General features: G+C 43.2%; 2 protein-coding genes across 3 annotated transcripts in view; one reads left to right on the forward strand and one right to left on the reverse strand.

Annotated features, from left to right (window-relative positions):
* Positions 1-11: 11 nt before the first annotated feature.
* lrrk2 (leucine-rich repeat kinase 2) lies at positions 12-23,937 on the reverse strand. The gene is made up of 51 exons (XM_077596891.1): positions 23,472-23,937; positions 22,845-22,930; positions 22,544-22,617; positions 22,007-22,095; positions 20,813-20,950; positions 20,609-20,743; positions 18,311-18,442; positions 17,144-17,263; positions 16,604-16,770; positions 16,460-16,539; positions 16,249-16,355; positions 15,873-16,127; positions 15,669-15,796; positions 14,992-15,136; positions 14,698-14,837; positions 14,450-14,581; positions 14,196-14,366; positions 13,861-14,125; positions 13,443-13,628; positions 13,268-13,380; positions 12,817-12,880; positions 12,238-12,434; positions 11,817-12,067; positions 11,586-11,737; positions 11,413-11,506; positions 10,618-10,804; positions 10,366-10,547; positions 9,979-10,208; positions 9,517-9,644; positions 8,988-9,206; positions 8,711-8,912; positions 7,980-8,068; positions 7,693-7,871; positions 7,442-7,596; positions 7,228-7,374; positions 5,899-6,090; positions 5,685-5,831; positions 5,370-5,482; positions 5,117-5,307; positions 4,101-4,261; positions 3,680-3,850; positions 3,335-3,435; positions 3,069-3,266; positions 2,727-2,920; positions 2,010-2,082; positions 1,688-1,875; positions 1,471-1,617; positions 864-1,093; positions 647-715; positions 430-565; positions 12-330 (listed from the first exon to the last, which is right to left on the reverse strand). The coding sequence occupies exons 1-50, from the start codon at positions 23,605-23,607 to the stop codon at positions 438-440; spliced, it is 7,578 nt and encodes a 2,525-aa protein (XP_077453017.1). The 5' UTR covers positions 23,608-23,937; the 3' UTR covers positions 12-330; positions 430-437.
* Positions 23,336-26,818, forward strand: part of LOC144071637 (proton myo-inositol cotransporter-like) — a 9,796-nt gene continuing 6,313 nt past the window's right edge. The window contains exons 1-3 of one of the 2 annotated variants that reach the window (XM_077596901.1): positions 23,336-23,995; positions 25,742-26,211; positions 26,373-26,532. In XM_077596901.1, coding sequence (XP_077453027.1) covers positions 25,791-26,211; positions 26,373-26,532 — 581 coding nt within the window. In that variant the 5' untranslated portion in view covers positions 23,336-23,995; positions 25,742-25,790. Of the gene's footprint in view, positions 23,996-25,738; positions 26,212-26,372; positions 26,533-26,818 lie in introns of both variants that reach the window. The other variant, XM_077596900.1, reaches the window with a different exon arrangement.

Here is a 26,818-nt window from a genome sequence, read left to right on the forward strand (position 1 = left end):
AGATGAGAGCATCACAATAAAAATGGTGTCGTGTTTATTAAGTCATTCATGAGTGGCAGTCATAAGAATTGAAATGGCTGACATTGTTAGAAAGTGCAATTTTGTTTTGTTTTTAAACAAGGGGCATGTTTTTGTTTTGTCCATCAGTGAACAACAAGCAACATTGTTGATCCAGGGCTCTAAATGTAGAAAGTTATGTCCCTTTAAAATCTATTTTGCCTCTTGTCTTGATTTGTCCCAGTGTGACTCCTCATCATTGTTTTGATTTGGGATTTGTTCCAAATGAAAAGTTCAGTCAAGCGTTGGCTGAGGTCAAGTAAATCCCTTTATCTGGAAAATGTGAATAAAAGAAGAAAAGTTACATATTCATACGTTTTTTTTGAACGTGACAGGAAAAGTTAATGACAGATCCATTTAAATTGGAATAACCTGCGCATTCAGTCGTGATTGTGTAGTTGCTCTCTCATGGCAGCCGCGATGCGTTCTCGCCTTTCGGCGTGTTTGTTCAAGTCTCTGGTCTCGCAGGCCAGCGTGCTATTCCACACCATCAGCACCGACTGCGCATCTGGGGGCGCACCGAACAAGCGCTATCTTGCCAAGAGTCCATATTTCACAACCGGCAAGTAACATCATTTGTCTAACCCACCCCACTCGCTCTTGTCGCGCGGCAGTCTTCTGCCCAACACCAATACTACGTTCTTCCAGTTCAGTGTCTCTGATGAGGTACATTAGTCATCCGTGGTTATAATTCACAATTACAGATGGCAAATTTTGTGTCCAGTGCGTGTTCAAGTAGTGAGGGATGAATTGAATACAGTTGAAAATCTTCAACGCCAAACCTAATCATTTGAGGTGGGACCTACCTATGTATGCCGAGGCGAAGCATCGTAGCGAGTGGCATCGCGGCGGAATGACTTGCAACACGTGGTGCTTGTTCCCCAGCTCCAGCAAGAGAAGATGTCCCCCTCGGGTGCCCACCCACAGTGTGGCTGAGCAACGGCCCACCAGCAGAGACTTGACCCGCGCCCAGCGGGACCAAGACGGAGAGCCGTCGGCGGCTATGTCCGCCGCTAAACCTGAGCTGCATTCGTCCCTGCGAGGATAGGAGAGTGGAGAATTCCAATTTCTAAGTTTATATTGGGATACATAAAGAGCTAAAACATAACACTACATTTTGAGGAAGCTTTCATCAATTTACAGTTTGTTAAATGCAGCAATACAATTTTACTATTTTCTCAGATTCTAAGATTTCCAAAAAGGTTATTGCTTGGCTAATTCTAGTCAGAATTCAAATAGCTTTGCAATTTTGTCAAGGTCCTCAAAGTCAAAATAACATTCCTAATTAATACATAGTCCTCAAAATCAATGGACTTCTACCTCAATATATGTGTGTCAATGACAGCAAGGACTGCTTCAAAGACCGAATTACTCAAACGGATTCAAAATCGTGGTGGTTCTCGTTTGCTTTACCGAATAATTTGCGCGCAGTCAATGCAGTCCAGCATGCGCTCGCTCCTCTTGTCCCAAACTTCAACAGTGGCCATGCCGGCTTTGCTGAGGTACACGTACTTATCCACCGCCATACGCCACACACTGGCCTCGCCGCTGGGCTGACGTCTGCACAAACGCAAATAGCATTTTACAAGGTACAATCACTACTTTATCGTGCGGGCCATTTTGCACTGACGGGAGCGTGACGGGCCTCCGGGTGTCGATGCTCCGGCTCACGTCGTAGTCGGCGCTGAAGGACAGGATCCTGGTACCGCAGCCGGCCCAAACGCAGCGGCTGTCCAGAGAGTACGTTGACGTTCCCAGGCACACCACAGGAGTGTTGACGTTGCCCAGCACCACGGATTTCACTGGCTGACCCAAATTCTGGCGGAATGTTGACAGAAAAGAGATGGAGGAACAAAAATGGATTAAGAACAGAAGAGGCAGACTCTTTCAGATGAAGGAATATGCGAAGAAACAATAGGAAAAGATTGTTGGAAGTGAATTCCTGTTCAAACCTTTAGCGCAGAATCCTCATAAATGGTGAGAAGGCCGTCGGCGGTGCCCACCAGTAAATAGTTTTTCCTTTGCCTAAAGAAATACAATGGAAGACAAAAAAAGCATCCTTTAGCTTTAATAGGACACTCATTTATAACTCAATGACAGCGCTAGATGTCCAATCCATTGTGAAAAGGTGAGGCTGACAGTGAATAGTATATAATGAATAGTATTCATCAAAAGGCTCTCATAAATAGAGTAGTACATGTAGGAAATGTCTAACCTTTCTTGTCCAAAAGGTCATATGGTAAAATTGAATAAAATTTTAAAAATTTAGTTTGCCATATAGGTAAAATTTTAAATGTTGTCTTAGGTGGTCTTTCTGGATGGTTTTGCGTTGAAAATAATTTGCCTACTTCCAAAGCAATTCATTAGTAAACTTCAATTCAAACTTTTAAAGGTTTGGGTGGCTGTGGTATATACGTGTGCGGTCGATTGGTCGCCGGTCTTTTGGTCGCCGGTCTTTTGGTCGCCCCGACCGCGACAACGGGCGACCAAAAGATCGGCGACCAAAAGATCGGCGACCAAAAGACCGGCGACCAAAAGACCGGCGACCAATCGACCATGTACCGGTATATAGAAATGAATAGGCTTCTATCTTGGGTGCTAGGAAATACATTTTAAATGTGTCTGCCAACTTGAATGCTTATAAAATATTTAAATCCAAATTAACTCACAGGCGTGGCTGGTTGGCATGAAAGTAGAGGGAGGTGACCGCATCGCTGACGTTGTTTAACCGGTACCACGTGGACGCGTTCTCGCCGCAGAGTACCAGCAGCGAGCCCGACTGTGTACCGGCCACTAGCCAATCGCAAGCCTCGCCGGGAAGCCGCACCGACACCAGGCAAAGGACGGGACTGTTGTCAATCACCTAAATCGAACACGTTTCATAGGTCAAAGTGGAAAAAGATGCTCGAAATAAGTGATCTAAGGACAAAAAAAATGTTTGCTATAGTTTGTTCCATTTCCTTGATCAGTTTTCCCCTTTGCCAACACAAAATCTCTGAAGTTGCTGCTACCTGCGTGCTGACTTCATTGGTGTCCAAGTCCACGGCAGTGATGGATCCCACCCTCTGGGCGCTGCTGCCTCCTCCCAGCCAGGCCATGCAAGCCCTCGGAGTCGAAGCCACCACCACGCACTCGGCGTTTCCGGGCCCAGGAAGTTGTAGCTCTCTCATCAGACAGAGCATCTCACCTGAGTTGAGCCTGGCGAACACCTGATCACACCGCAAAGCACTTCTAAAATGTGTATAGTGGCATAGGATACGCATTTCAGGACCCCCACCTGCGCAGATGTGGGTCTGTGGTGAGGATTGGCGCTTAGACATTCCGCCATCAATGCCTGGAATTCAGGCCAAGGAGTGCAGCCGTAGTGCTTCACCACATCTGCATAACAAAGATTATTGCTCCAGCACCACCATGCCATGAATGTTACCTTGTCACTTGACTTTTTATATTTTTATATTACTTATTTATGTTTTTTTTAAACTGGGAAAACGCACTTTGTGGAGTAGCACCACCAATTTTGTTATACGCAGCTGTGTATGATGACAATAAAGGCTTTTTATTTGTATTTTATTTTAATTGTACTTGGTAACAGACACACCTGTATACATTATTGCTTGTTTACCTGGTAACTTTCCCTGCACGGCCACCTCGTCAAACTCGCTAGGGAACTTGACGCCGTCGCAGATGCGCTCGCCGCCTGTCAGCAGGTCATAGAGGAGCAGTCCAAAGGAGAAGACGTCGGCCTGCTGGTTGTACGTCACGTTCCCTCTGGCCACCTCTGGTGCGCGGAAACCTGGAGGAGAGGTAAACAATTAGCATCTGGCCTACCATCAGTGTAGTCTTTTGTAGTGGTAGTTGGATTCCCAGCTTTCTGGGAATTGGTGTTGTAGGAGGATTACTATGTTTATGCTGTATATTAGTTGAGCACGGGTAAAGATATTAAACATGCAGGATGTTGTTTTTTGTCATATGTTTGCTCTGTTTTAACATTCTGACAAAAGATATTTCTTTGCTGGATGTTGATAAAGTGAGAGTGCGCTAACCCGGCGTTCCCTCCGAGCTGCACACTCCCATGCTGCAGCAGTACTGAGCGATGCCGTAGTCGGTGATCTTGGCAATGACGTCAGCGTCCGTCTTCAGGTTGAATAGGAGCACGTTGTGAGGCTTAAGGTCACGGTAGATGATCATGGCTGAATGCAGGTACCTGGCAGAACATTAAGTCATGAGCAGTGTTCCCTCTAAGCTGCGCGCGTGCGCAATTGCGCACTACTCTCGTCTTCGCTGCGCAGCAGCAATCATATGGCGCGCAGTAAAAAAAAAAAAATCGGAATTTTTTTATTTTTTTTTTTATTTTTTTATTTTTTTATTTTTTTTATTTTTTTTTTACCCCTTTCCCCATGATGGCGCCGTTTAAGCGGCAGCAAGTGGCAGTAGCTCTGTCCACTTATGTTTTTCGTGTTTTACAGCATGTTTTACATGAAAAATGGACAGGTCGCCGAATGGACGTTCCGCCGAACGTTCATTCGGCGACCTGCCCGTCTGTCAAACGTCCATCGGCGAAACGTCTTTAGGCTAATCATCCGAGTACCGATGATGTCGCTCACACTGGTACTCAGTGCGCTCAGGGAGGTTGACTTTCTGCTCAGACCAACGAAAAATTAGAGGGAACATTGCTCATGAGCCCTTTTAGGGACAAAAAGTCGATACTTAAGACATTATAGTGAGTGAGTATAGCAAGTGTCTAGTTTTGGTCCTTAAAGAAGAAAAAACTTTAGCAATGATTTTGATATTTTTAGATTCCATAATTCTAAGATTTCTGTATATACTGCTACTGCGGCAATCAACGTCCAATTCATTTAAACTGGGAGCACCGCCAGTGAATGCTCATTTTGACTGGGACCCTGTGTCAAAATGGAATGGACGTCTAGCATCGTCAATAGCACCCACTGAGTTGAATGAGCCCCTGTAGGGGTTAAAAAAAGGTCATAATTGTGCATGAAAGGGTTAAGTGACTACTTCCAAATGCTTCTCATGACAACATCTCAGACTACAACTTTACCGCAGTCCGTCAGCCACGTGCAGAGCGATCCTGTGCCTGAGCTTCCTGTTCAGGCTTCCTTTCTTGTGCTGGAACAGGGAGTCCAGGGAACCCCACAAGGCCAACTCCATCACCAGTAAGTGCGGGGCAGAGCCTGCCGCCAGCAGGCCCACGAGGCTCGGGTGGCGCAGGCGGCCCAGCACCGCCAGCTCCTGGACAGGGAGCGGACATGTAACCTGTGCCGACACAAAGCTGGCAATAATGTCTTATGTACCTGTCGGAGGAGTCTGTAGATGTAAAGTTCAGATGCGTGCTTGTTGAATAACTTCACGGCCACATCATCGTTCTTGTAGACACCTCGGTATACTGTGCCAAAGCCACCATCCCCTGTTTTTATCAGGATGGACATATTGAATTACTTATTTTTTCAAAAACATCTCTTATGATTTGTTTCACTAAACATTACGCTAAAAAAGGAATGAATTTTCGAATGGTCTATTAATCTGGAATGGACTTTGGTCACAGGTTTGGGGTATTACATACAACAGCAATTATTACAGTTACTTGATAATCAAGTGTCCTTTTTCACCTAGGAGGTTGGCTTTGGAGAGATCCATGTGCAGCTCGTCACTGTCCAGGATGGTCCCAGCCGGCTGGTCACTGAGGACCATGTCTGGAGCAATCTGAGAGATTGGTATGGTGTAGCGTGGGTCCTCCGGGTTCACTAGAAGAAAGTCTGAGGAGATAGACAATCAGTTTTGACACTTGACTTCACGATTTCTAAATTTCTTCGCTGACTGTACCCTGGTCAAAATAAACAAAGAGATCCTCCAAGAGCATCTTGCTCCATTCGTCTTCGTCGCAAAAGCTGTAGAGGGCCCATTTTTTCAGGAGTGCCTCGCCGCTGCCGTGTACGTCCGTGCTCAGCAGGCCGGGGAACCACTCCTCCAGCAGAGAGTCCACTTGGTCCACCACCTGCCCCAGGAGCACATGGCCTACCAACAAACCAAAAAAAAAAACAAGAAAGTAATGCACTAATAACTGAAGAAGATAATTATTAGTTATATAATCTGTCCACTTAAATTGTACCAATTTGCAAAATTTCCAAGCTGGAGAATGATTTGCTAATTGGCTCGAGTAATCAAATGAGGCCTGGGTGTGATCTGTGACTAGCTGGATTGGCTGCAATTCAAAATTCCATTTCATCAACAGTAATTAATGAAAACCCATTACGTCTGGTGGAACAAACAAATCATCAGCCCGTGCACTTCCTCGTTTCGTAACTTCAACAACAATCTAGTACATAACACAGGAAACTCATGACAGTTACAGACATTAAATCAATTTCAAGTTGGGAATTAGTGATTATGCAAATAAGTTTTGAAAACCTGATCTTATTTTAATTTTTTTTACCCAATACCAATCATCAGAAAATTGTGTAATTGGGACTGATTACACACCACTGCTCTAAGTATGTTGTTTCCTTCCATATTCAAAAAACCTGTGACTCTTGAATGCGAACGCTCGCTTGTCAGCCCTCATTACCTCAGCCCTAGTTACCTCAGCAGAGCCGGGAACATTGTCGGGGACCCATACCACCTTGGTCACAACCTGTTCCAGCTGCTGCCCTCTGGCAGACGCTACAGGTCTCACAAAGTACGGATAAATAGGCTTAAGGACAGTTTTTTCCCACAGCCATCAGGACTTTGACCTTGCGGTAGCACGACACACAATCCCTTCTGTGTAATAACTTCGGGGTGATGTAACATGAAGGACGTTGGGCGGTGATCTGCCTCCTGCTGGCTGACTGAAGGTAAGTGAGAGGTAAGTGATCCGCTTTTTTCTCTTTGTTGGCATCTGCGAGGCAAACTTTCTGCAGTCGCCGGGATTTGGTTGCGCTCGGGGGATGACGCGATTTATCCATCACGGCAGAGTGCCAACGAGTCTGAAATTATCACTTATTTGGACCTTTTGCCGGGAAGGCGCACTTTGTGGAGAGGCACTACCAATTTCATCATACGCAGCGGGTATGATGAAAATTAGGCTTTTGTCGAGTCAATGATGATGACAAAGCCTATGTCTGATTATTGTCTTGATATGACTTCCTGTTGACAAATATTGTACACGTGTACCTTTGCGGGAGGAGGGGACGGTGATCCTCAGCACGCTGGAAGCGTCTTTCTGCCGCTCGGCCGCTTCCACCAGGCAGTAGGCCTCGGTCGACCAACTCAGGTACACGCCTCGGCTCCAGCATAATCGTTCGGGCAAGCACGCTTTCTCTGAATAACCAACAACACGACGGCAAATGAGTCCCATTGGAGATTGAGAAGACCGATTGCGTGTTACCTCTTCCATAGAGCAAATAAGACGAGACCTCCAGCAAACGGCTGATCTGTCGGGACCAGAAGTCCATGGGGAAATACGGCACCTCGTACTCTCGCACAATCAGCTCAGAGTTCTCGCAATGAGGTAGTTCAATGCTCGGCTTGTCCTTGGGCAAACTGAAAGAAAAAAAAAAGGAAAAGCTGAGGTATATAATAGAAAGTTTGAGGGTTTTTTTTTGGTTTTGTTTATTCTTTGGAGCTAACTCTTTGCACCTGCTGGGCACAAGCAACTGGTCATGTCCAAAGGGCAGAGCAATCTGAAACTTTTCCAGCAATTTTAAATAGTGGTTGGTGTGACCGGCGGGGAAACATTTGGTCTCCTCCAAAAGGTGTTCCACCGCTGAACGCTGAGTCACTCCTCGGGAATGGATGCGAGCCGTTGGGGCTATTTTCTGCAAAAAAACGGGTGGTAATAACGTTTCTTTTGAATAAAAACGCCTTATTAAAATGCGTAGAGATTGTGTTTGAAATGATTGAAATGTAAAAAAATTGAAACAAACCTGTGAGAGGACATTGCAGAGCCACTGTGGATCGATAAAGTAAAGGTCTTGGAGCTGGAGAGTGGGATCATCAAAGTGCAATAAGACTCCTGAACAGACATTCAAAGAAAGAAAAACAAGATCATATGTGAGAAGTTTGCTCATCTTTTTTTATTTTTTATTTAAAAAAAATTGTTTCCTTTTTAATCACCACGTTTTACCAGCTTTTTTTTCTAATTACTAAAATACATCAGTGGATAATTGAGTCGTCATAAAATACAAAATTATTTGACATTTATTTAATGATTAGATCATTAACTAGTACCACACACGATACACAGCCTTTCACTTAATTATCTATGAGTGACATGAGTGTATTACTTTTTAAATTTGATCTTGGTCGATAAGATGTTTATTGATTATAAAAGAAAATGGTAACTACAATTGTTGATGAATTTTTATTTTATTATTTCAATGAACTATTTTGAATACACGCTTCAAAGTTAAGGAGCTAAGCATTTTACATTTCTTAAAAATGACACACCTACATTAAACAATGATACTTTTCATTGCTTATTTTCATTTCTAAATATAGTTTTTATTTTTACTATTTTAGCTGGTGCATTTGTTCCATTGAAAAATCAAATGTGGCTTTGGCGTTCAAATGTTTGGCATGCTCCAACCACTTAGTATTTGGGTGTGCCCAACCGTCAGTGTGTGAATCTGCGAATAATGAGTGGCCTAACACTCACCGGCTTGGCTGAGGAAATGAATGGCGTGGGGAAGCTCTGCCTCCTCTAGTGGCAGTTGACTCTCTTCGATAAGCTCCATCAGCCGATCGCGTGTCAGGACTGGGAACTCTGTCGAAACCCTGCTCCTTTCTTGGAGAAGCCTGCGTTCCAGCTCGACGTAGCTGTCAGGAACCAGCTGCCCCATGACAGGCTGACCCTGCATCTGCGGGACAGAAGAAGAAAGAGGCAGGGTGTGAGGAAAGGGGATTTCAACGAGACGACACCAGCGTCAAGTCACCTTAAAGTCGGCGGCCTCCTTGGCGATGGCCTTGCGGAGCCGGACGACGGCATCAGAGTCCTCGCAGGCGGACACCGTGAAGTAGTCCTGGATGGTTGGGAAGCCCTGGTGGTTGAGCAGCTCCTCGCGGATCTTGGTCAGGCAGGCCTGGAAGGCCGCATCGTCGCACACGTCCATGTGAGTTCCCACAAGGATGACTGGAGACAGCGGAGCCACAGCCTTCGACAGGATGGCAAACATTTTAGTCACTCCTCTATCATTAACTGGGTTAGCGTTATTTTACTTTAGTGTTTGGATGAGTATTATAGACTTAAGTTAAAGGTAAAATGACATTCGAGGTTATATTAAAAAAATCACGTTTGAAAAATAAAACTTTAGTGCCACCTTAAGGGAGTGGGAGAGATTTTCAGTTATCTTAGAAGAAGGACTGTGATTAAAGTTACACCCAGCATTCCTGTTGGTTATTAATGTTTTGTGTGTTAGAATTAGGCATGAGGGTAGTGTAGTGGATTGACTTTATTCTAACTACCTTGATGTTAAAGAGCCAGGGCTTAAGCGCATCCAACTGCTGGGCCCCTTTGCTCATGTCATGCACCACCAAATAGAGTGCTCTGGCTGATAGGAAGTGAGACTGGGAACCGCACAATTCATCGCCACCTAAAGGAGAAGTAATCTATAAAACAAAATGCCTGCTGCCCAATGGCCAGATTTGAGAGAAATGCCACTACATCCAGAATGTTAGAAATATATATTAATGCATTCGCCATCACTGTATGTATAGTATTCAGTATACATTGTGGTAGTTAGCAAAAGAAGAACCTTCATTCTAAAACCAATGGAATTAGTCATTCAATCCATTTGAGCTCCCAGTCCAAATGGATTGTATGTCTATCACAGCTCAAGAGAATGCCGTGGTACTAATCTAAAAAGTGAAGTTTTAAATGTAGGTCAATATTGTTGAAATGATCAGAAAGCGCTGCAAAAAATCCACCTGAGAAGTCCCAAACATTTAGCAGCAGCTTTTTTTTGTCCCGTTCTCTGATGGTCCAGTCGCGCACATGCACACTGTTCCCGGCTGTACGCCTGGAGGAGGCCTGCTGTGAGCGCTTGATCTTCATTAGCTTGTGGATCAAGCTGCTTTTCCCACTGCCAGCGTTCCCCACCACAAATAGTTTCATGCGGTAGTATGGAACTGCTTTCTTCAGACGCTGCTGCAGAAACCTGGACCAGAGGGAGCAAAGTCCTTAAATTTGATCTTCTGGACATCTTTTACCTCCCATGGCACCACCAAATTTCACCACGTTAGGATCAGTAAGGATGAAAACAGAACATGAACATTTTCCAAATACTTGCATGTGTATCAAATCACGAGTCTAACCTGACAATATCCTTAGTCTTGCTTCCGATCAGTTTAAGGTCCAACTGGAGTCGTAGACCATCCAGCGGGAGGTCCCACAAACGGGCCAGCCTGCCCATCTCGTCTGGTAAGGAGCGCAGGCCAGAGTTGCGGCTCACGTCCAAGGAAGTGAGACCCTCCAGCAGACCAATCTGTGGTGGGATCTAACATCGCAGGGAACAGAAATTCATCATTTTGTCGTCTTGCAGCTCTACTCCTGCTAATTAATTTGACCTCAGTCAAGTTGTTATTGCTCAAGTGAAGCTTCTCCAGTCGGGTCCACTTGTGGACAGGCCCGCTTAAATCCAGAGCGCTGATGACATTGTGGCTGAACATCAGATCGCGTAGATTACTGGACACCCATGAGCCTGGCCCAGGCAACACTGAGATGTGATTGGTCCTCATGTCCACCGATCTCAAGCTGAGGGGGGGGGGAAACACAGAATTAAATATTTTGAAAGTATAATATTAAAATTTTAATATTATTGTGGCATCATTTTTCACTCCATAAACATAAAAATGAAAAGCATTTAGATCAAGGGTGTCAGACCATTTTGTTTTTTAACAAATGGATTAAAAGAACTGGATTAAAAGCCCTGAATATTCTGTTTTTTATAGATCTAAAACAATGTTTATTTTAGCTTTTTTAAAATATATTTTTAGATTTTACAAAATTATTTTTGAACTAAAAACAGAAAAAAATGCTTTAAAAAATACAATTATTGATTTAAAAGGGGAAAAAATCAGGAAATTTAATATACATCTATACTCTTCATTTTAATTTGATCCGAAAACAGAAAGTCAGCACTCATGATTTACTTTCCCGGGCCACACAAAATGATGCGGCGGGCCAGATTTGGCCCCGGGCGGCCACTTTGACACATGTGATTTAGATCAATGCTGTTGAATATCCCTCTTTATGAATCACACAAGTATAGAAAAAAAGAATAAACAAGCAAGCCATGCATGAGATTAGAAAAAGAAACACGATTCATGAAGTGAAACTCATTGCAAAATATTTACGCTTACTTGGATAGGCAGAGTATGGCATCAGAAACAGCAGTGAAATTATTGCTGGCAAGTTTCAGGGTGGTAAGCTTTGGCGGCAGCTTTCCAAGCGAACCTGGAAGTGACCATGAGCTCTATCAAAAGTAGAACAGAGGTAGCCAAGTCTGCCTTTTAACAGCCAATTAGCTACTCACTTATTTTGTTGGAGGAGGCGTTGAAGACCTCCAGTTTGAGACAGCCCGTCAAAAAATCCGGGGAGATTTCCGTTAAGGCGTTCTTGCTGACATCCAGCAGTTTGATCTCGGGGAGGTTCGGTGGGGACGTGCAGAGCTGGGCCACGCTGTTTCTGAAAATGGAAGACAAGACTGAGTGCTGTTCTGCAGTCAGAAAGGTGGGTTAGCGCCCAACACTGTGGAGAGCCGCACCCTTCCATTAGCAGCTCCTCCAGGTGCTCTGCGGCACGGCCCAGCTGGTCTGGGAAGGTGGTCAGCTTATTGAAGGACAAGTTGAGCTGTCGAAGTGATGGACAGCTCGCCGCCGCGTCCAAGTCGAGGTGGGGGCCCACGCAATTGCGTGACACGTTGAACGAAGCCAGGGCCGGCAATGCCATTATCTCAGTCGGAAGAGTCTGAAGCTGGTTGCCTTGCAGGTCCAGTCGAGTCAGGCTGCTCAGGTTCTGCATCCAAGACAAAAGATTTTGGGTTTAGCAGACTTTGTGTCTTTTCCAAGCATGGCTACCAAGATTGTGTTTTTTTCCCTCTGTTAGTAAATAGACAAATTTGGAGTTATCTTTGACGCATCCCTGGAAAAGACCCAGACAGCTTTAACATTGACGTTTATTGACACCTGACAAAGCGAAGGGGGGAATTCCAGCAGGATATTATGGCTCAGGTCCAGCCTAAGTAGGTGGGCAAGCTGTTGCTGTACTGGCCCGTGGTCCAACAGGCATGACAGGGAGTCCAGCTCGTTTCCGGAGAGGTCCAGCAGGCGAATCTTCTCCTTCTCCTTGGGAAGCACTGACGAGGTCTCCATGAACCCCAAAGCTGAAAATGAAAATATCCACTTCATATAGGTGCAAATTAACTTTACTTAAAGTTAAATTTTGAATAAATACTAGATCCCGAGTAGTGTTGGGTATCATTTGTGTTATCCAATACTGGTTATACCAGTGTCTAAGCAGCTGAACAGGAAAGGTGAAAAAGAAAATAGAATTTACATTATATATTTTATTTTCTGTGCAGCCTGACTCTGTAGCTCAAGAATAGCAGCAGTGACAACGCAAAAAAATGAAATGATCAAAATGTTTGTTTTTAATTTGTTCCAGTTATCACAGGTTGTTCGGAACTGGTACCAAATTGACACTGGGTTTCGGTAACCAACCCTATTCGGAATCTGTTTTTTAAAAAAATGAATTTTTGTAAATACTTCTGGGGGGTCTTCCATATCGCCTTTGAAAATGCTCATTGTACTCGCTATCCATGGTACCATTCTAGAGAAAGGGTTGAAGAAATTGAAACAAAAATATTACATGTAGAAATTCAAACAGGCAGTTATATTTTAGGCCAACCCTAATTGAATTTTTCAATTTGAAACCATAACCCCTTTTCAGGGACCGATATCAGTGGACAGCTATCCAAAACTTGATACTTAAAACCTTTAGCGGCTAAAGGTTTAGGGCTAAAGTTTAGCCCTTCATATAGCAAGAAACAGTTTTAATTATAAAATGACTTTAAAAAATAGTAAATAGAAAAATAGACACAATATTCACACATTAAAATAAAATTTAAAAAATAGTAATAAAATACATGATTTCTTTATTACTAATATGAGAGGTAAAAATCTGGGTTATTGTAGAGCAGGAATAACCTTGAAATACCTCTGCGCTCGCATGCCTGCGCCGTCCATGGTTCCTCTTGAAAGATCCCCCTATCAGCTCCTCTGTGGAGTTGTTATGGGGCTTGAGGGTGGCCCCAATTAATGAATCGCTACCTAATCAATCAAAAAAAAGTTCATGAAGATGTCAGATCATTGTGAAAAAACAGCACCTTTACCATCACTCTCCATGTCGTCAAGGAATAAGCCTTCATCGATGGAGAGGAAACTGAAGTTGGAGTCGTCGCTTTCATCAGAGATGTAACCAGACGTGAGGCAGGACTCCCCCTGAGACTTTAGAGTACCTCCTATGGACCTGGAGCGCTGAAGGGAATGAATGTAGCGGGCCAGACTGGCTCCTTTAGCTGGAAGACAAAAAAGGTATACATATAGAATTTGGTTTTTTTAATTCTGCTTTTCCCGGCCCAAGATAGCACAAGTCAAATCCGATTGAATATGACTTTTTAGAATCAAGAAGAACTCTGATGTCTCTATATTGTGCTGTTATTGTTAGCAACGTTTTCCTGGAATAAAAATACACAGATTGTGCACGTGTGGGGAAAGAATCCAGAAAAAAGGCTATTCTAGCCATCTTACTGCTGCTGTAGCGCTGACTGTGCACTCTGCCTCTCTGGGCAAGCAGGGGGCAGAGCCAGCTGGCATCGAGTCGGCCCAGGTGGAAACCACCAAGGCAAAGAGCGTTGTTGTTGAGGTCCAGGCCCAAGCGTCCCAACAGCTGGATTACCATCGGCCCGTCGCCACGCTTGACGCTAACGGCCAGTGCCCGGCGAAGTTGTTGCTCGTGGGCACCTTGGCTCAACAGCAGCTCCACCAGCTCTAGGGGGCCTCCCTTCTCACACACCTGAAACGCACCCACTCTAAAGTATATCTTATGGTTATAGCAATTCTCATCCTCAAAATGGCATGCACACCTGATAGATGAGAGACTCGGTTTTGGTCTTTTTGTTGACATCAGCCCCAAGCTCAATCAGACACTCTGCCATGACGGTGTCCCCATCCATGCAAGCCTTCTCCAGCATACTGTAGTGCAACTCCGAATTGCCGCACATTTTGGACAAAGCCAAGCACGCCGACCGACGTAGCTAAATGCAGAAAAACATCCAGGTGTTTGGCAAAATGTCGGCTCAACCAGGGCCCTGGGGAACGACGACATGACATGACATACTGGATTCTTGCCGTGTTCAGGAACGTCCGAATCTCGGAGGTGTTGAAATATATGTCGGTCAAAGTCTTCTTTCTGCAACTCTATGGCTGATCCAGAACAGGCATCCAGCATCCTAAGCGCCACTTGGAAACACTGGAGTAACGTAAGCAAATGGAGTCAGAGATTCAGAGCCAAAGACTTTTTTTTAAACTCCAAAATGAAAATTAGGTGAAAATAAATATAATCTGAGCCTTAAATGATGATGGGACCTTTAGCAGTAAATCATAATCCTCCTTGTACTGGGTCAGTGAGGAGACTAGGACGGATGCAAGGACAGGAACAATCATCCTGGACAGTTTCCTCTTGGATACCAGAAAGCTAAGCAAAGTCAAACCCCAGTAGTGAATTTCTGCAGAATGACAAAAAAACATCAGAAGGGGATTTCTGGTGCAGTGAGCCCTTCCCTATAAGAACAATGCAATAAAAGTCGCAGAGTAAGAATGTACAACAATGCAACTGTTAGCGAGAGATTTTCATTTTGAGGGAGAATTTTCTGAGCACACCTCTATCCTCCGGGAACATCTGCTGTGTGTGGAGCACTGTGTCAATGGCTCCCTGTTGGCAGAGGAGGTCCACTGCGCCCGAGCAGTCGGCCAGGGCGGAGAGCACTTTCAGCCCGCACACCTGGATGTTTGGACACCTAATGAACTACAGAAAGACATGACAAATATTAGTCTAGATTTCACTCCAAATTATGGAGAATTAATGCTAAGAAAACTTGCACTTATTGTATGTTGTGGAGTATGGAATGTATTCTTATGCTTTTTATTAGTCAATTGGTTTATTTAGTGTAGTCACTAGAATAGAATTTTGCATAGTCTAGTGGAAATTTCCATCCATGACGCCTAAGAGTTAGGGGCGCGTCATCTACAATGACACGCCCATTTCTTTGTTCACATTTTCCCACATAAAGTTTGTATCTATGTCACATGATCTTTGTCAATAAAACTAGCGGATCTGTGGGAGGCAGGCGGGGATTCAAACTGGTCAGGCTGGAGGATAGACACATCTACTGGCGCTGGCTACTCTGACTCCCTCCTTCAGCTGAAGCTAGATAAAACTCATCACGGCTGACTCTGTGTGCGTCCTCTAATTCAAAGTTATTGAATATATGTATACAGCAAAAAGCACATCTATAAATTGAATAGAACTAGCAGAATTAGGCTCATAGCGTTTGTACCCTGTTCAGGACCTCCAGATAAACAGCGTGTGCTCCTTCCACTACACACTGGTTCTTCAAAACCTTTAGGGAAACGTCGGCCATGTCAGGGTCGGCTACCGAGGCGCCGTGCTCCCGCAAGCTACGATCTGGCAATAAGTAGCACACTGCATGCAATCTCTAATCACCCAGCATAAACATTTGGATCTGCCGACAGGATTTTACCTGGACAAAGGAAGACCAGACTTGCCCGCAAAGCCTCCTGCTGAACATCCGACTGGAAGTTGTGAATCTTCATAACACTCAGGATCTGACCCATGGCCATGTTGAGCTCATCCAGGCTGGCGGTCCTTCCCTGGAAGAGGAGGCTTAGCAAACGGCAAGCACTGATGGACACCTGGACTGAGGCTGGGTGCTTCTTCATCATCTCCACCACGTTGACATGGAGGCCACCGGAGAGCAGCATGGAGTGGATTTTAGCTGTGACACCAACATTTGATAAATTCCTTTAACTACTTTAATCTTATAATGTGAGTGTTTTTGTTGTTGTTGTTTTTTAAACATGGGAGTTTCATCTGTTGGTGTTCACACGGGAACATACGATTTTGTGTAACCAGTGTGGCAATGGCACTGGTGGCGGCCTCGAAGACACGGGGCGAGGAGGAATGAAGCAACATAGCCGCCATCAGCTGTCTGTGAATAGGAGTCCTAAAAAAGAAAAACACAACTTGGACCACTCAATCTTTCTGAACTAATAATGTATGCTAGAAAAAGTGAAGAAAATGAGGAAACTTCTTTGGCCAGATTCGTACCGATCCTCCTGCTCAACTTCTGGGTGACTCTGTCCAGCTCCGTGCAGCAACAAACGATGAATGGCCCAACATGCTGCTTCCTGCACAGGTTATTCGATTTCTTTACATTTCACTCATTTCTAAAGTGAACACCTCGGGGCCAACCTGAACGTGTGGTTCTGCAGCATGGAGATCCAGTGCAGTGCAGCAAATCCCCATCCAACCTAGGTCCAAGTCCTCTATCTTCTGCAGGGCCCCTCCCCGGTTTTCTTCCGCTTCGCCATCTTCTAAGCCCTGCTCGGCCGCCACTCTGCTCTGCACCATGCTAGATGCTACAGAGTGAATGTTTAAAGATTTGTGTCAGCATTCTTTTTTGGTGGGTCCATGTATTTTCAATGGTTTTTTTCTGTTCATTTGTCACACATTCTTTTGTCTTTGTCTTTTGAATACAGTACATTTGATCTCTGTGTATACATAGGTATACAGATATGTTCAAAATTAATCATTCAACACTGCAGAATAGTGGTGTTGTAAGACTTTTTGGGGGGTTTTATCCATAAGCAGATGAGATTAAACCTTTTAAAAGTGACAATTGCATTTGTCTATTTCAGGCAAGTTCGTATTTATTATGAATGAAACTAGTAAAATGACACATTTTGCTACAACACTAGACTATGCAGTTGTGTAGACGTGGGTACTGCTTACTGAGGTCTGCCAGGCAGGAAAGTGCGGCGGCTTGTAACGTGGCATTCTTGGGGAAGGTCTGACATGCCCTCACTGCTACTCGGGCAACGCCATTTAGCACCAGGATATTGTAGTAGCTCTCTGAAATACCACGCACACAAAGACTTGATCACACACGTGCGCACACAGACACAAACACATGAACACACACGTCCACACACCCACACCCAAACACATGAACACACACGTGCACACACACACCCAAACACATGAGCACACACGTGCACACACACAAAAAAGCACAATGAAATCATAAACCGAGTATGTTTTTAGAAATGCAATCGAAACACAGTAGCAAGTTGACTTATTCACTCTTATTGAAGATGAACGTCTTCCAAATTAGTTGGAACTGCCTGTCAATGACAATGTTTTGGTGACATTGAAGGCAGAGAAGGTTGGTAGTAATCTTTTGCTGTCTATTGCTGTCAAAATTCATCTTTTTTGTTAAATGCTGTCGTTCATTCACACACCACAAAACTATTTCTACAGAAATTAGAGCTGGGGTTCGGAAACAACCATCTGCAGAGGAGCATGCCAGTCTGAGACTTTAAATTAAAAAATGGGATGTTTAATGGGAATGTATTGTGGTGCCAAAGAAGCTTAACGTAACAATTACGGTTTAATCTTATAGGTAGTGTTAATCAACTTAGTTGCGTGTCTCAATTTGCGACAAAACACACACAAGTCATGAATTCACTGTCTATCTCTAGCCATGGTTTCACTTGGAAGTTGTACCGACAAGTTTTTGCCTTGTCATTCTGACTTGTTCTGCTTGGTAAAGGAATGCTAATGTCCTTTAATAAATGTCATTAGAGCTGCTATAAATATGCTTCTAGTAATGATAACCTAAAATTAGAGACCTAAAACTGTGTTTTGTAATGGAAAATTTGAAGTCTTCTGAACACGTAGCTGTGAAACTTTTCTAGTGTTAACTCTGATACCATAGCATTGTAATTTATTGATTTAAAAAATGTTCCTCCTAATGCTGTCAAAAGCCTTGGATATGTCCCATAAAATGCCTTTACTGTAGCCATCTTTGTCGATTGCCTCATTGTATGTGTCAGCTCGATGAATCACTACCATGAACGGTATGTAGTATTTGTCTTTCTGAATCCTATTTGCTCTGACCTGACGTGAACTGTCGGAACAGGCGGCATGCCGTCTCCTGAAGCTCCTCGTCCAGATAGAAGGCGTCCATGGCGAATATGAGTGCGCTGTAGCAGCGAGCGCTGCCAGACATTAGTATCTCCACATTACTGCCTGCAAGAAGATATCACTGTATTGTTAGGAAATATGATGTGAGTGAAACCAGCAGAAGACGGTTGACCTACAACGTCTCATTTAGATATTTTTCCATATACAAAACAATTGAAAGATATCATTGGCCATTAAAACGTGGTAAAAGTTTTGATTTGACTCATCCAACAAGGATTTCCATGGGAGTTACAAGCTTATCCACGTAAGCATGGCTGACTGTCCAAAATGTACGCAGTTATAAAAAAAACAGATTGATTAAGATTTAAGATTAAGGGGACAATAAAGAATATCTCAAAAGAATGAGCTATGAGCCATGTTTTTTTCACCAACTTCTCTGTATAGGAGAATCATTTTAAATGTTTTAATGTAGCATGTATGTATATCATTACATTCATATGACTCCTGCAGGGTAATTTCATTCAGCCAATTGGCTTTTCACAGAAATCTACTGGGGAAAAAAATTATAAAATGAAAGTCGCACTGTAATAATCATGGGTACTTTCCACATTGCAGTAATCTTTGTTGTGCCCATTGACTGCCAAAAAAATAATAATTGCATTTGTGCAATGACTAAATTAGTGTGGAAAATTTTCCAGAACAAGTTTTCTTCTGGCGCCACAGTGGCTGCATTTAATGCAGAAATCCAAAGGATTATGATACTGTATCAGGTTGTAGACAGGAGAGTTGTTTATATGACTAACCGTAAAGGCTGGTCAATGAGATATATTTTTATGGCAGCAGGCACACATTAGTGTTTCGGTTACCATAAATAGCTTCATTAAATTGAGCAAATTAATAAATTGAGAAGCAATAAACACAGTCAATTCAGTGGCTGGAAAGTCAGTCAGGTCATTCTCATAAATTGCTGCATGCAAATAAACAGAACTTAACATACTTGCACTTTGGTTGTTCTATCCTTTAAAATTTTATCTGTCAAAGTGGCGGCCCGGGGGCCAAATCTGGCCCGCCGCATCATTTTGTGTGGCCCGGGAAAGTAAATCATGAGTGCCGACTTTCTGTTTTAGGATCAAATTAAAATGAAGAGTATTGATGTATATTACATTTCCTGATTTTCCCCCTTTTAAATCAATAATTGTAATTTTTTAATCCATTTTTTCTGTGTTTTTAGTTCAAAAATCATTTTGTAAAATCTAAAAATATATCAAAAAAGCTCAAATAAACTGAATATTCAGGGCTTTTAATACAGTTCTTTTAATCCATTTATTTAAAAAAAGTCTAAATATTATATCTAAAATGGTCTGGCCCACATGAAATCAAGTTGACGTTAACGCGGGCCGCAAACCAACCAGAGTCTGACACGCCTGCTTTAAAAAATCTGTGCTATGTGAGTCGTTAAACAGGCGGCCTTTGCCATTCATCTATTGTTTGACTGTAAAGCAATGTTAAAAAGTTGTAATTGACAGATGCAAGAGGGTAAGGCAAAGCATCTATGGTGAAGAAATAACAGACTGCTTTGCCACTTCACAGGCAATTCTAGAAATGAGCCAAACGATGTGTCTGCAACCTGCGGCTCCAGAGCAGCATAAGGCTCTTCATCTCTTAGCTGTGACTTTGAGTGGAAAAACAAGTACCGTATTTTCTCGCATATATGCCGTATTTGTCGGTCAAAAAAATGATGACGGAATCGAGGGTACGGCTTATATACGCAAATTAGACGACATGCACGAAACGCCATAACGCAAGATAATGCGGCTGATACAGTCATTTATTTCAAAATAGAGAAAAGGTAAACGGATAAAATGCTTATAAAAAATATTTTGACGCCTATGAATGAAGTTCAAGAAGAAAAAAAACGTAATACGGTATTACTTTGCCGTTTATTATTGTGGACACTGAAAATATGATACAAGACCATGATTTACTGATTTTAATCCCTTGTTGGCAGGCAGGTCATGAGTAAATCCCCAAAAAGTTTGTGGGAAAAAAAGTTCAAGGTTACTACATGAATAATACGAAATGCTTTGAGGCGAAAAAGATAGAGGAACATATTCATTAATGATACAAGACCATGATTTACTGATTTTAAACCCTTGTTGGCAGGCAGGTCATGAGTAAATCCCCAAAAAGTTTGTAGGAAAAAAAGTTCAAGGTTACTACATGAATAATACGAAATGCTTTGAGGTGAAAAGGGCAGAGGAATTATCTTACCAGGTCCAGACAGTGGAAGGAGTGCCTTCATGGCTTGAAGCAGCAACTCAGGGTTGTCGGGGAACCCATGCAAGGCTGAGAGAACCACCATGTGGTCCTGGGTCTCCACAAACTCCACGAGGTGCTCGTCAGGAACTTCACCGTCACAGGATTTGTGTTAGAAGTCACACATCTCGTTGGCGCAGCTAATCACTTCTGGCTCACCTCGACTAAGAACCGCCTGCAGAACCTGGCAGCCTTGGAGTTGAACTTCCTCGCAGGTAGGGAAAGCCTTCATGGCCTGTACGGCCAGGCTAAGTACATCCTCCTCTTCGTCCTCCAGCAGGAGGAGAGAGATTGCATCTGTGTGAGAGAAAACGGTACTCGGTCGTTTGGTCGCCCGGAAGGTTATTGATAATTACGATTTAAATCGTTGCTCGAATTCCCTAAATACAAACTGCGAATTATTATTTAGTCATACTTAATGCCCTATTAATTATTAGGCTAAAGAAAAGCTCCAAATTTCCCGTACTTTTATTGTGTTTTGTTGGAGAACTTGTTAAGACCCTGACTGACGTCCCTTCCTAAGGGGACAACTCATGTACATACAAACTCTTATACACTCACACGTCCGCTCAGTGAAACTGCTCAAGGCCATTGTGGCTTTTATTGATGCGTAGATCGTGTTGTTTTACCTTGTTTTGTCGCCGGTCTTTTGGTCGCCGGTCTTTTGGTCGCCCGTTGTTTGGGTCCGGGCGACCAAAAGACCCGCGACCAAAAGACGGCGACCAAAAGACGGCGACCAAAAGACCGGCGACCAAACGACCGGCGACCAAACGACCGCACACGGAGAAAACAGCCCCAAATCTGTTGGGTGCTCTCCAACAAGTCAAGAAAGATTACAAAATAGAGAAGCTAGTCGCAAAACAGTGTCACAGGATGATTAAGGTAGACTGATGACATCCCATGGTCCAAACTCCAACCAGGCAAACACAACTCTGAATCAATCAATCAATCAATCAATTCCAGGAAAGATACAACTAGGCAGTGGCTCAAATATTATTTAGTTTTGATTTCAGTTTCCGCAGAGTTGTGGTCCCCATTAACCATGAAGAAAGAGAGATTACTGCAATTGCCTTTAACGGGGAAATCCATAGCTATATTTAGAGCTAATTATTTTTTTATGCAGCTTAATTGTGCTCACAAAAGATCTTGTGGCTTTGTGCCAGACAAGATATATTCGGAGAAAGCACATGACTATTGAGATGTATTAACACCATGACTTTGAAAATCAACATATTTCTCTCAGTTTAAACTTTTAATCTATCTATTTCATCAATGTTCGAAATGCTTGGGTAAAATGACGTCTAATAATTAGCTATTCCTAGAGCCTTTGGTATGCAACCCGGCTGAATGTACCTGAGCGAAGAAGGAGCGTCAGGGCTCGGAGGGCGATCATGGTTACCCGGCCGTCTGTACGATACTGTGATAAAACCTTCAGGATCTGCCTGCAGACATGAACGCAGACAAATACCTACATGGGACTGTGTAATTACAGTGATCTGATTCTTTATTGGTGTGCCTGACAGCTTTCATAGCATCCCAACCTGGCATATTCCTGTTCGTTGACATTGGAGGAATATTTTTGACAGCTCTGCCTTATTGTAAAGTGAGACAACGTATAAAATACATTTTTCACACATGCTGCCATCTTTCTTTGGAGATATAATTAGCTACAACACAGGTCTTCAAAGTGTGGTCAGGAGCAAATGTGGCCCATACATATACATTTCCCTTGTTTCATTTACTGATCTGACATATTTTGTGATTTTTTAGGATTTTGATTGATCGATAAAATGCCCTTTTTTTCATTACCCATTTGCATTTTTGCAATCTAATAAATATATACATATATATTTATTTTTTGAATGAAGAATGAGGGCTACATGTACTTACTGGTGATGTTTTTTCATGTTCTCCAGCATACCCGGACATGCTTCCAGCAGTTGACACAGCAATGACCAGCCCACCTGTGGGCGTGTTGTAACGATAATGGGAGCATGAGAAGCACAAGATACATGGCGGACAGAAGATAACACAGAAATCTTGCGTCCCTAATGGAATCAGTTATTAGCAGTCTTTGGTTTGCATTTGTCACGGAGCCCCTGCTGGGGTATACATATATAGTAGTAGAGAGATCACTGCTCCATTACTCCAGCCGGGATTCCACGCAAAGTCTGGGGGTGCATTCAAGTACCTGTTGGACTCCTCTGCTGTCCATATGAGATGACAAGACAACCGTGAGTGGCTCATGGAGATCTTTGTCAGCGAACAGCTGAAAGGCTGCCACAAAAAGACACCAAAGACCATCTTTTAGCAAAGGAGTAGCTTGAAAACTCTTTAAAATGGATGAATTTGACATATATTGAGATACCAGCACATTTGTTCCAATTGGGAAGGAGGAATGAAAGGACCAATTGGACATCCTCACTATTAAGTAGTACGTACTTTGACATTTTGGAGTAAGGGCTATTTGGACATTGTATAGTGTTGGCATAATTATTTGCCTAGTTGTAAAGTGTATTTTAAAGGCTTAAGGCACTGTTGCTTGGACATTATGTCCAAGCTTGACATCAGATATACAAGAAATAAGGGATGGGTAAAAGAGTAATTGGAAGTGTGTTAGAAAAGGATTGCTTAAAGAAACTATTTGGACATTTGGAGGTTCGAAGACACTGGTTTTAGAGGGGAATGAGGATGAAAAAGAACTAGGATTCATCAGAAAAATTACATGGTGCTAGGTTTACGTCTAAGACACTGTCAGAGAGGGCCAAGTTGAAAGATTGGACTTTGTGCTCAATGTGATAAACATGCTACCCCCTACCATCATCGGTGTGCGCCAGGAAGAGCAAATCCTGGAGGATCTGGATAAGAGTGCACAGTTGCCTGTTCTCCTGGGGGCTCCTGAGCCTAACCAGGAGCCTCCTCACCCTCTCCTCCAACTCTTCTTTCTTGTCCATCCCGTCAAACGAGCCCGATCGGTGACTTCATGGCCTCTAGGAGAGGCTGCGAGGGGCCGGACGGCCACTGTCGCCTAGCCGGCAAGGGGGACCGCACGGCAGGCTGCGAATCATCGCATCACCCGGCATGTCTCACCGATGAGTCAACTTTCGCTCTCCTTCCTCTTTTTTTTAAAATCCTTTTTGTTCTGGACTTCGCAGAAGTTACGCGCTCGTCTCTGACAGTCACAGACAGAAAGAAAGGCGTGTTTTTGTCGCCCCCGATCACATCATATGACTCCAAACAGGAAGAGGAACAAGCTTTCCAGTCGGGACACAACGGCAGCCAAAAGCCAACATCGGTCGCTCAGGATTGACGTTTCTCTCTGGTCACTTGTCCATGGTTCACGTAAGTAATTTTTTTTCGACATATTGAACGGTTCATTCTTTATTTTTAATTAATTTATTTGAGCGTTTAAACTTGTCATGTGGTCATAATAGGCGCTCTCATCCCTTCCCAGCGCGGTGTCTGGTGACAGTAGCGGTTCATAAAAAACGGCACAGTCACATTGGAAAAATCATTTTACAGATTAAATTAACTGATCAATTTTCTACGGGAGTCAGGTAATCCTTATAAACGTACATTCAAAGCCAGGAATCTGTATAATAGCTACAGTAGTATGTATAGATTTTAAAATTAATGAAACGCACACCAAAAACATTTAACTACTTTTTTAAATTAAAGAGTGGCTAAATAGAGATAAAGAATGTATACTTAATTAAACACCATTTTCCATAGCATATTAGGTCAGCTACATCATTTTTCTCGCTTTCCTACGAGTCTTTCTAAACGTTTATTTATTTACCTATTTGTTTGTTTATTCATTTTTATTCATCGTTTCTAAAATAGATTTGCTGTCTTTGTTATGCAATTCTCATTTCTTAAAAACATGGCATTTTCTGTTAGGTTTTTAGAAAAGTGATGGTTTTGGATTTGCAGGGTTTCCATGGTAGCCAGCAATATTAAGAAATAAATCTTCCCTTTATACATTTTTAGGAAACACAAAGCAGAAATGCCAATGATAATTTCGACCACAGCACACAGCATATGTTTGAGTAGTTTACAGTTTTGCACGAAAAAACTCAAACATTAAAATGTTTTCTAGAATCATTCGAATTCAAAAAAGTAATGGCAAAAAGAAGGGAGGCTACGGAAGGGCATTAATATACACTTTTGTAACTTGCACCATAAGGAAAAACAAAGCAATGGGAAAAAGACAAAATCATTTGGTGCTTCATTTGAATAAGAGAAAATAAGTGTTGTAATACCCACATTGTCAAACCTGTCGGACAAGATTTTCTGTATTCCTGAACAAGAATCTGTTCATTACAATTTCGAAAACAATTTATTTGTCCATCCTGAAAATCTAGTTTGGAAGATGCAAATATTTATGTGCTTTTTTTTTTTACTTCATCGAATTTTAACAAAAATTGAAACTCCACAACATACATCATGAGCATTATCTCAATCAATTGTGTTTATTATTACTATGATGATAAGAACTGTGTCATAAGTCTCCGTTTATAGTTAAACGGGTATGTGAAGACATTCAACTGTTTTCACTCTTGAATGAATGAACGCATTTAAATGTACATACTTTAGTGTCAAAGTACGGGAGAGTATTTTTATTTTCTTAACAAATATACATAACCGATGTGACCAGCATATGTTGTTGACAGTGCTAAAAGGGGCGCATGAAAATGACGTTATTATACTGTGGATGGGGGCGGGTCGGTCATATGGTGACGTCGCACAAACAAGGCGCCCATCGACAAGCGGAAAAACTTACAATAGCTCGGCATTGGAGTCCGACCGAATTTCTCTTTTGCACGGATGACACGGCGACTAAATAAGGGAACGATATTGAAACATTTAGCAAGTTAGATCGTCTGAATTGGGATGTCAGAGTTTTCTAAGTAAAGCGTTTTTTGACAAGCCAGACAAGGAGAAGATAATGTCCAACAAGTATCACAAGAACATTGGAGAGCTATTGTTGTATTTCCACACTGACATGGCAGCTTCCAAGGCAAAGAAAAGTTGCCGTTTTCTTTCCAAGTAAGATTAATCCCTCTTTCCCTTCCTCATGTGCAGCAGGCAGGATGAGTACAGCTTGACCTTTGTGGGCAATCATAGTTTCGTCAAAATGGGCATCAAGAATAACACAACAGAAGAGTACGATGGGGAGCGGCGTCTCATCAACTCGTCGTCTTCGGACCACCTGTCTCGGCAACCCGCCACCCATCCTTTTGTCTATGTACTGGCCTTCTTCTCAGCCCTTGGAGGCTTCCTCTTTGGCTATGACACTGGTGTGGTGTCAGGTGCAATGCTGCTTCTCAAACGAGAGATGGAGCTCAACACGTTGTGGCAGGAGCTGCTGGTCTCCAGCACGGTCGGGGCTGCGGCCATCTCCAGTCTGAGCGGAGGCTACTGCAATGGACTTCTGGGTCGCAGGAGGTGCACTCTGCTGGCCAGTTCCATCTTCACCATCGGTGGATTCATCATGACCTTCGCGCCCAACAAGGAGGTGCTCCTGGTGGGCCGGATCATCATCGGTCTGGGCATTGGTGAGTGTGTGTTGGTGTTGGAAACGTATCAGCAGTTAATGTGAATACAAAAGGGATGGACAAAAATTGGAAGTCACCTTTTCTTAGTGGGAGCATTGACATAGTTGGGGAAAATGTATACTATATGCAAACAATCATTAAGAATGAATTGTTCATCCCAGGCCTGGCCTCCATGACGCTTCCCGTGTACATCGCCGAGGTGTCGCCTCCTCACATGCGAGGGCAGTTAGTCACCGTCATCATTGTGCTTGTCACCGCCGGCCAGTTCATTGCTTGCGTAGTGGATGGCGCCTTCAGCTACATGAGCCACGATGGCTGGAGGTACACACTCTTGATCACATTTCTCTACTCTTAACCCATTCACTGCCGTTGACAGTGATACATGGCTGATCCGTTAAAACTGAGAGGGCTGGCAGTGAATAATTGTCTTTCCATGCCATTGACGGCAAAAGATGTCTATCTAAAATGGCACAACTATCAAGCTGCTACCTTGTGTCAGTGTTTGTCCAGCTGAGACAAAGTGGCATTTTAGTTTCATTCAGTGCATCTTCTTCTAGTCAGCTGATTGCATTGCTGAATCGCTCATTGTTTCACAACATGAAGCCTG

Source organism: Stigmatopora argus, chromosome 3, assembly GCF_051989625.1.
Source record: "Stigmatopora argus isolate UIUO_Sarg chromosome 3, RoL_Sarg_1.0, whole genome shotgun sequence".
Classification (NCBI taxonomy): domain Eukaryota; kingdom Metazoa; phylum Chordata; class Actinopteri; order Syngnathiformes; family Syngnathidae; genus Stigmatopora; species Stigmatopora argus.

What these genes read in the sequence shown, in the direction of transcription:
- lrrk2 (XM_077596891.1), bottom strand. Translation starts at nt 23,607, where the DNA reads ATGGACAAGAAAGAAGAGTTGGAGGAGAGGGTGAGGAGGCTCCTGGTT. An exon ending in CGTCCCCTCCTCCCGCAAAG is followed by an intron (nt 6,091 to 7,227) that starts GTACACGTGTAC and finishes GTTTGTTGGTAG; the next exon opens with GCCATGTGCTCCTGGGGCAG. An exon ending in GACTGCGCGCAAATTATTCG is followed by an intron (nt 1,094 to 1,470) that starts GTAAAGCAAACG and finishes CTATCCTCGCAG; the next exon opens with GGACGAATGCAGCTCAGGTT.